Source organism: Anopheles aquasalis, chromosome 2 (assembly GCF_943734665.1).
Source record: "Anopheles aquasalis chromosome 2, idAnoAquaMG_Q_19, whole genome shotgun sequence".
Lineage (NCBI taxonomy): Eukaryota > Metazoa > Arthropoda > Insecta > Diptera > Culicidae > Anopheles > Anopheles aquasalis.
This window is the reverse complement of record NC_064877.1, coordinates 28,922,501-28,932,174: the sequence shown is the minus strand read 5'-3', so window position 1 is coordinate 28,932,174 and position 9,674 is coordinate 28,922,501. Positions and strand designations below refer to the sequence as shown.

The 9,674-nt window shown below is 49.6% G+C and overlaps 1 protein-coding gene across 1 annotated transcript; it reads left to right on the top strand.

The window, feature by feature from the left end:
* Positions 1 to 585: 585 nt before the first annotated feature.
* On the top strand, positions 586 to 4,088 carry LOC126570069 (uncharacterized). The gene is made up of 6 exons (XM_050227552.1): positions 586 to 1,242; positions 2,516 to 2,637; positions 2,742 to 2,863; positions 3,014 to 3,363; positions 3,464 to 3,684; positions 3,757 to 4,088. Exons 1-6 carry the CDS (start codon positions 943 to 945, stop codon positions 3,995 to 3,997), a joined length of 1,356 nt encoding a protein of 451 aa, XP_050083509.1. The 5' UTR covers positions 586 to 942; the 3' UTR covers positions 3,998 to 4,088.
* The last annotated feature ends 5,586 nt before the right edge of the window (positions 4,089 to 9,674 follow it).

The window sequence follows — 9,674 nt, the reverse complement described above, 5'->3', positions numbered from 1 at the left end:
AGACTAGAAGGTATATAAAAAAGGATTATTCGGTTGTAATCTGGATCTAAAGGTCGGCCGACCAGTTTGAAGGCCAACTGCAGGCCAACCGGATAGCCAAAGCATCAAATTATTTACGACCTAGATCTGTTCTGCGATCGAAAAAGAACCACAACTTAACTCTTCTGGTACTACCGCAGCATCATCGTGCGCTGTCTATCGCAAGGCGCAAGTTGCATTTTCAAAACAAAAAAATCATCTCACAAACACTCGCGCTACAGCATAATGTTTGTCTTTCGATCGCACCACCACCACACCAGACCACCAGATAGGAAGCACCAACGATACGCATCTGCTTGGGTCGGTTGTCCGGTGGCCCGTGTCGGCGATGATAGCAAACTCCCGTTACCAATGTCAATGTCATCATCGTTGAAACCGACACAAACACCCGAGAAAGGATGACGTCACAGCGGACAGAGCTGCATCGAACACCGGCACAGCATCCACAATAGGTGTCGGTTCATCGTTGATGATCGCGGGTGATCAGCAAGGTGAGCGTGATTAGACATGCACACCATCATAACCAGCACCGTGGTCGGAATCGGTAGAAGGGAACCACCAAGCTCAGCACCATCAGCAGCAGTTCACGTTCTAATCGCTTGCGGTACGCACGCGCCACCCAGAAAGACGTCGTCGTCGTCGTGTGCGCCGGTTTGGAAGCTGAGACCGGGTCCGTCGTGTCATTAGCTTCGTGCGCGTAATTGCTGGTGATCTCCTCAATCCCTCCACGTTACCCGAGCGAGGGCTTAATTGGTTTCCAACGACTTCTAGTTGTGTTCGGAGTACGACGACGACGACGACAACGACGACAAAACCCGGAGGCGAGGCGCGTGTCGTGTGATAAGAACTGATTTGCGGCTTATCGGGCCTATAGTGTGTGGTTGTGCCCCGTGCTCGAGTGATATGAATGACACAAGCCATAAGGAAGCGTACATTCGAGACGCATTGATACCGGAGCTAGTGCGGAGGGCCATTCTCACCTTCACCGAAGATGCGCCCGCTCGGGGCGTCGCAACATTGAAGTCTGTTGAGGTGAAGCCACTCGTCACCAATGGGTTTATGCTGACGATACCGTTCAAGGTCACCGTAGTGCTAGAGGAAGGCGCACCGAATGGCGAGACTAATGGTGAAGTATCGACGAACGGCCAAACGATTAACGGCGACGGATCGCCCAGAGCCGAAACACTCCATCTGGTGGTGAAGGTACGTATCGAGTTGGTCAGAGGATTCCCCGAGTCCCTGAGTGCACGTCAAGGATGTGACAAACGGTCTTCAGTCCGAATCCCGGGAATCAATCCAAGAGCAACCAAAACATAGACTACTCCTTGCTGCGAAACTGCTCAATGACGGAGCATATATTCTTGACGAGAGCACCAGTCGTGGTTCACTTTTGCACTGTCATGCCATTATTACCGCTCGTTCTACGCGCTCATCGCTATTACACTGTTGGGTTGGGCAGCACTAGTTGCTCGCACTCCGTATTGGATGGGCGGAGAAGAAATCATATTTACCGGGAGTAAACAAGGGGATGGGACGAAGCGGCCAGTATGGTGGTAGTAACATCATTAAACAGCGGCACCTGTTTGAAGGAGTGAGAAGCGGAATCGCATCTCCTCCCAGGTGCTTCAATGGCCATGATGCCATGTGAGTCGCTATCGCAATCGCAAGCAAAGTTGCAATCAGTCACTGTGTGTGCCCTTGTCAGTGGAGCTGTGAGTTCACACAAAGGCTTCTATTTGCTTTACTTTTTGGCTTCGTTTTTTTTGCTTGAAACATTTATCAATATTCATCTAGTCAGCCGATCAACCGAAATGCTTGCTGCGTTTTGCGCTTTTGCACGCAGAGCGCACAAGCGCACGGGATCACTGGGAGAGTGATTAATGTTTACCCAGGTACTAAAGCCCCTGCCCTGTAGAGAGGCCATTTTATTTCTTCGAAGAAGCACACCTTCTGGAATGCTGGACATGCGTTATGAATGAACCGTCCTTTTCCAAACACACGCTCATGCACACACAGCGGCTAAGCTTCAACAGTCGAGATTGATTTTATAACACAAATCATTGCGATTGAACCTAAGCAAATATCAATCTTTAATTCAGCTCGTAGCCCCTCTCCGGGTAGCATAATTGAATGGGGAATGGGGCCCTTGGACTTTGACAAACGCCGAGACGTGACCCCTGGTGGTTGACTCTCATAACACATGTGTGCCAGTATCGGAAAGACAATAGAGAAAACGCTCCAGCAGTGCCCGGGCACCATTACTGGACGTGGAAGGCCAGCGAGGAGGGGGAGGAGAAGGATCAGAAAATATTAAATCAACTCCCGGGGACGACGCGTCTGTGCCTTCGGAGAACTGTGTTGACTCAAGAAATAGCGCCAGACCGGTGCTCCTTCGGGAAACTTCCCACTCAATATCCGGAACAGAGAAAGGAAACGGAGGAGACACACTCAAACACGCCTTCTCCTTCTGTTCCAGATAACACCGGACTGCAACGAGGAGATGTACCGTGGCTGTCAATTCGAGACACTGTTCGAGAACGAAATGATCGCCTACACCGAAATCATTCCAACGCTCGGCAAGGCGGAGCTGTATCCAAGGTAAGTGTCCTTCGCGCAAACCGGTGGACCGACATTCGTGCTGTTGTTGTGCCCAGTGTGCCCACCTTTCCACCTTCTCCGTTTGCTTCTCCTCCTCCTTTTAGGTACTACCACTGCGAGCGGAAACCATCGGAAGCCCTAATGGTAATGAGCGATTTTTCCTTTTCCGGCTGGAAAATGGCCCCGATGGTTGTCAACCTGCCGCTGGACTATATCGTGCTGGCCGGTAAGAGAGCCAGTGGGACGGGCTTTTGGATTATTTTTATTATTATTATTGTTATTGCTTTCCTTTTTTCCGGTTCCCATTATGTATTTGGATTTCATTACATTTCGTGTCTTGCGGGGTGCTCTGCGCTCCGACCGGCGGCCGTAAAAGTGAAGGAACTGGGCCGCTTCCATGGTGAGTGCTACGGAATGAAGGAAACCCGGCCAGACCAGTTCGACCGAATTCGGCGCAAGTTCAAGGAATCTCGGTACGCGGTCGATATTACCGATGAAACGTGGCTGACGCTCATGGAGGTTGCGGCGAAGCGTGCGATCCGGGCGGCCAAGGAGAGCCGCTTCGGTGCAGAAATCCCCGAAGAGTACCTGGCCAAGCTGGCCCGCCTGTTCGAGGTTCCTTGGGAGCACGCGAAACGGAAGGTAGCGCCCCGCGAACCGATGGCCATCATCTGCCATGGTGATTACCTACGCAACAACATGGCCTTCCGTTACGATGACGCACAGGTAAGCCGGCCACGACGACGACGACGACGACCACCAGCGAACCGGAACCGAAATCTAACCCCACAGGCCTTGTGCCTTGCATTTTCGAAACGCACCACAGGACTCGGAGAAACCCACTCAGGTGATGATGTTTGACTTTCAAACCCTGCGCTACGCTTCACCGATGATCGATTATGCCACGTTTCTGGCCAACTCGACCGGATACGGTGTCCGGGAGCATCATTTTGAGCACATTTTCCAGCTGTACCATCGCGAGCTGGTCCAGACGGTGGCGCGGATCGTCGGAGTGTCCGATGTAACGGAACTTGCGCCTCACTTTAGGTACGCCTCGTTTCCTTTTCGCCTTTTTGGTAGATGATCAGTACCAGGAACCTGTGCCTTGTTCCGTTACAGCTACGAGTTATTTCACCGTGAGCTGGCCGAGTATTATAGCTATGGATTCAACATTGCGTCCTCCTTTCTCATGGTACTGTACGAACCGATGGAGATCTCCTTCACCGAGGTGCTGATGACGCGCGAAGAAGCCGAAGCGGATGCGTGGCAACGGGGCGGTGAACCGTTGAACCGTGAGCTTGCGGCCATGGTTTACGAAATGTACCAGCTTCACAGTAGGTACGGACTGGAACCAGTGTAGGAACCGTACGCACAAGTATTCGTTTGTCCTGGAAGTTACCCGAACCTTCCGCCAACGGGAACAGGCACTAAAAATAAAGACGTTAACCAGACTAGTGTAGGAAGCTCTGTTAAGAAGTAATTGTCTGTTATTAGAAGGCAAGACATCTCGGCAACACTCGGCAATCAGCAGAGGTTGTGCCGCGATCGACCGCGAAACCGAATCGATACGAGACGTGGCGCATCCTACGGCACATTCTCGGCAAAACAACCAATCAACGCCCAACGCCGTCTGTCTGTCGCGAGTGTCACGAACATGGTACGATTCGATGTGATAAACACACCACAAAAGCAACCACACTGGCGTCTGTAGTCGGGAGCGAAACCACAACCGAACTCCTCCAATCGACATCCACTTTCGCACCGACGAGACGAGTCAAGAAATTCTCTACTCCAGACACGCTGACAGCACAGTTGGCCACAAAAGCGGTGTAGAAGCGGAGGATGCCCGGACCAGCAACGGGCCAGATTACGGCTCTAAAACCGCGTGGCAAGAATTGATGACGGGTGTCCTGGATCTAGGAGGCAATTTGCCACACATACCCACGCTGTTGCCGGCTGCTTCCTAGTCACCTGGCCTCACCTCACCAACCCAATCGTCATCATCGTCACGATTGTTGCGAGCATAAATTAATTTATTTCTTTAATGGAGCATGAATTAAATTATGGGCCCGGGGTTGTTTGGTCCCAACGTAGCCAGAGCGGATGCAATCGGTGCGCTTGGCTGCCTGCATATGCCTCGGCCGGCCAGCTCATGCCATCTGTGCGTATTAATATATTTATTGCTGTGTGTACGATGCAGCTCGATGCAGCATCAGCCACAGCTGGTGGCTAGAATGATGCGATCCTTGGCCCTACGATTGTCAAGCTTGGTACCGCTCGCTTTCGCTGCTCTTGAAATCGGGCCGTACCAGCTGAGTGGGCGGCCATGGCACGATGCTATTCGCACAAATGGTTAACAATCGGTCGTCAGCGAGCACAGTGGGCGCATATGGTGCCATATTGTTGGGTGTCGTTGCGTAACCAATGCCAAGCGTACAGTGGTACGGGGCCTCCGGGAAGCAATTATGGGAATAAAATGATTTACATTTGTCAAGTGGCGTCGCGGCTAACCGCACAACTCGTCGCCGTGGGTAGATCGCGACGATGATGATTTCCCCTTTCCCAGCACATTCGCTCGGTGGGGATGGGTTGGGAAGGCCTGGTTGGAGTTTACCGATAATTGGAGTTTCGGAACCGTCTAGCCGTAGTATTCCCCGTGTGGTTGGCGAATGTGTGCGTTAAATTAACTCTTCGGAACTTTAAACATTTATTTCGAGAAACACATTTCATTTTTTATGTTGATCTCCTGTTAGATGCAGTTCTATTTCAATTTTTTTTCCGGTAATAATTTTGAAATGCTTTACAAAGACGCATCAAAGCGAGTTTTAAAATGTTCAATTGTTTTCCGATGGAATGTCCGTCTACTGTCCACCATTTGCCTTTCAATGGACTTAACGGTATGCGCCGCTTGAAACAAATGCGGCGGAAATAATTTTCATTTTTATGCGCTACGAAGTGACCGCGGACACTTCGTCTGTTCCGCGGATTGTCGCACCACCTCAGACCACCACCGCCATGTAATTTAAGATCATTCTCTTTCGGAGAATGGAGCTTCCCTTTTTTTGATTTCCCGATTCCTGTCAGCGCTCTTCCTAGAACCGAGGGGGACGCTTTCCACAGACGCTCACCTGGTATATTGTTGTGTCGACGCCATCTCCATAATGTTGACGATGGTGATGGTTATTATTATTTTTATCATTTCCCCCCATTGCTGTTCCTTCGAAGGCACAATCATCAATGATTATGAAATGCTACACCATTAACACCGGAGCAAGGTGGCAAAAGGACGATGCTACTATTACCTAGCAAAAGGTTCCTTCATCCGTCCCGTCCACGCAATTCGCCTAATCTTTTGATGGCCCTGGCCGTTTCGACCCTCCACCCTCCACGCACCCTTCCCGGAAAGCTTCCAAACGATTTACCCGGCTCAGGACAGGACACCGGCCATTTGGTGGACGAGATTTCGCGGAAAAAAGCAAAGGAACGGACGGAAGGACGAACGAATGGACTGACGAGTGGAATAATAAGCAGCGTGGCGCGTGCAATGCGGTGTGAAAATACGTAAATCATTGGAGCTATTGCTACATAAATTAACGGGAGAAAGAAAAAATCTTTTAAATAAACCGCCTCCAGTACACCAATGATGGAGAAGAGCCAGGCTGCACTCCCAGTCAGGTATACCGGGTGATACAATGATACCGGTACCGAATTGAGCAGCAAAAATCTCGCTGGAGCAGAAAACAGCTTCAGATCAACTGGCCAGACTGTCTGGAAAATGGAAAATGAATAGCTGAATGAATGAAAGCAAGAAGAGAACAATCTCCTCTCGTGGCGCCAGTTGCTACAAAAGTTATTAATGGCCCATACTCATTGATGATCTTCAAATAAACATCGCGTCTGTTGACGAAACATAACTTCTTGCGCGTGATTTAAATATTTTATCCTCGTGCCCCACCATTCCAACCTCTCTTGTGGGTTACCCAGAAGTCGAAGAATGCATTAAGTGGGAGGGCTCATTATCACTCCCATCTCCAACATCATCATCACTATCATCATTATCGCCAAGCCCAGCGTTGCTGCATCAACCAGCCACTAGCCGGTGCGCAGGAGCTGTTACACTGTAATAATGAGTCACCATTGTGTGTGTTGGTTCCTAACCGGCTTCATAACAACGCCAGACACCTCCTGGCATCGCGTAAGTATGTCCTTACCCTCCCTCTCCAAGGCGCGTTCCAACCGGAAAACTTTGCATCCCAAAATGGCATGCAACCGACCGGCCGCTTCGGTCGAGCGGAGAGCCCCACAGTAGACAACATGGCGCACAACACCGGATCGCCAGGAAACGGAGCGGCGAGCGAGCCGGCAGGAATTCCGGACGAAATACTTAATAATAAGCTTGGTTCATTATCCTTGCTGGCGACACTCGCTCGCTGGCCACTTGGCGCGGACAGTCGTGGCGCATCCCCGGCGCTCTCTCTCCGGAAGCCTGCCATGCTACTGAACCATCAATTACCTTCTGGTGCCCGCGAGGTGCCTTAACCATCTTTGGCGTTCGGACCGCTTTTCCAGCATGCCGGCAGCAGGTAAAAAAAGGGAAATGCTGGCGAGCGAAAACTCGTCCAAAGAATGCAGCAATGTAGCAGAGAAAGATTTACTTCAAAAACATCGTCCAACTGTAAAAGCGCGGCAAATGGTGGTGTAAGCAAAGGAACTTTTCCGAGTTTTCATAATTTAAGATTTCTTTTGCTCCTCACACTCCCGTCATAAAGTAGGAGGGCCTTTTTGCTGGGGTTTTGTGTTGTTTCACTTTATTTGGGAGCTTAAATTCCCCAATCCTTTTCCAGTTCATTATCTGGTTAAGAGAAAGAGAGCAAAAAAAGGGGTTAAGAGGAGCTCTTTTTTTCTCGCAGAACCTCATTGATGCCGCATCCTACTGGTTACTGTGCTCGGATGAAATTACAAGCAAAAGATAAATATAGAATGCGGCCAGCCTTTACACGTTGCTACGACTTGGTATGATGGTGCTTTTCGAGGAGTGCATAAACGACCCATTTGGTCGATGGACTCACACATCACACACCCACTAGCTTGGCAGCTTTCAAATCAACCATTTATCAAGAGCAATCAGTGCGCCTCATCGTCCTCGTTCTGCGTCCTGCTCTTCGACACAACTGGAGATAGTTCTCCGCCCACTCTACAAACGCCCCCTTCCAAAATCAACACACTCCCTCCCAAACCCCCCGCGCGTCACTCCTTCACCACTCACATCCTTATCGGATCTCATCGCCTCGAATCAGCATACTCAGAAGGGCTCGATAATGTTTCGAGTGCCACTTAAATGTTTGTCTTTTATGTTGAAAACTTGCCGTTTAGTGGATGCCCCCTTGCCACTGATCTAGAAGTCTATAGTAGAATATCGAGCACATCCCGGGCCCGGAATGATTCCAATCATCTCGTTCCAACCGCTTGGTTGGTTGGAACCGGAACCGGAAGTGGAGCGGAAGCATAAGCTCGGGCAACGGGAATGGAAAACAATTTAGCTTCAATTTGTTAGCACTTGAAATATGTATATGTGGCTCCACGCTCCTCGTATGTGCGGCTATGAAATCATATCCCCAACCACAATCGGATCCTGCGTGGGTGGAAAGCGGGTTCTGACGATCGTTGGTTGGCGCCGGAGTCATTGTTCGGGTAGATTAATCACTGGCAGAAGCCCGAAGAAGAAGCCACCGTGTTCTTTGTGTTCTTTATGCTCGGTGTTGAGGTTATATGATCTGTTTACCGATACGCATACCGGCGGATATACTCTCTCTTGCAAGGATCTGTATCTCTCTGTCGCTCTCGCACAAAACGACACACGGCGGTAGAACAATGCCGGAAAACTTTCTCAACGACCGAGCGCCGTGTCTGTGCTTGAAGATGTATTTTTATTTATCTTTCTCCTTACTCCCATTATGGCAGCCGGGTATCGCACCCTTTTCCTGCCGGATCGCTTGCCGGCAAGCTGGCCGGGTGCTGATGAAGCGTACAATCCGGGAGCCTTCCAGAGCGTTCCACGGAGCGTGCAACGGATCCTAAGCTGAACCCGAGTCCCGCCCAACGACGTCCAAGAACGTAATCAAAGAAGCTAAAGATAAATATAGAAATCATCCAATCAAACGCTAAACACATGAAGACATACCAGCACTCCGGTATCAGCTCCGATTCTCCTATGGCGCGTATGAGTACCACGTTTCGCACGCCGGCACCAGCTCATCCGGAGCAAATCTTAACGCGACCAACGTAGCATCGTCCATCAGAACTGATGGGGTAGGGGGCGAGCTTAATCAACAATGTTGATCATATGATTTGTTTCATTCACTGATGAAGCACGATTTGCTTAATGGTTTGTTACGAATGCATTTAATCAAACCCAACCAACAGATCCAACCAACGAGTCCAAGGGCACTGGATTTGCTAGTGGGAGTGATCGACGCGAAGGTTTTTGTTTTGGAAAAGTCAATGGCATGATACCGACCGTTGGCTTGATAATAAATTACTATCCATATCTGTTATGTTTTTTGCTTCCTGCTAGCTTCTCCTGCAGCACTGTATTAATAGCTATTGAGGACAACTGAATATCATTGAAAATACATAAATTGTACATGATTACTGCATGTTTGATTACAATCTTTGGCAAACAAATAAGCGAACACAATGCAACAGTACGGAACGTGGACCATTTCTGTGCAAATACCGAGCACAAGATCGACTTCTGCGGAATCTGTGGAAACGAAAACCAACATTTATTTATGGATCCAATGCAAAGAACAACACAAAACGATTTCTTGAACTACCGGGGACGTTCTCCAGAAGAAGCCAGAACTGATTGCAATTCTCTTCTGGCTTGGTTTTGTTCAATCAAGCAGATCGCTCGGAATAAAGTGTTTGCGACGTCGGGTTCCGGCTAAACAACATATTTAGACAAGATTCCATTCCACGTTTTGATTTTCAACAAAAATGTGGTTCGCAGAATGATGAACAATCGGGCACTAGCG

Coding starts and splice junctions, on each gene's coding strand:
- LOC126570069 (XM_050227552.1), top strand. CDS start 943: ATGAATGACACAAGCCATAAGGAAGCGTACATTCGAGACGCATTGATA. Junction 3,364..3,463: donor TCCGTTACGATGACGCACAG/GTAAGCCGGCCA, acceptor AACGCACCACAG/GACTCGGAGAAACCCACTCA. Junction 3,685..3,756: donor GAACTTGCGCCTCACTTTAG/GTACGCCTCGTT, acceptor GTTCCGTTACAG/CTACGAGTTATTTCACCGTG.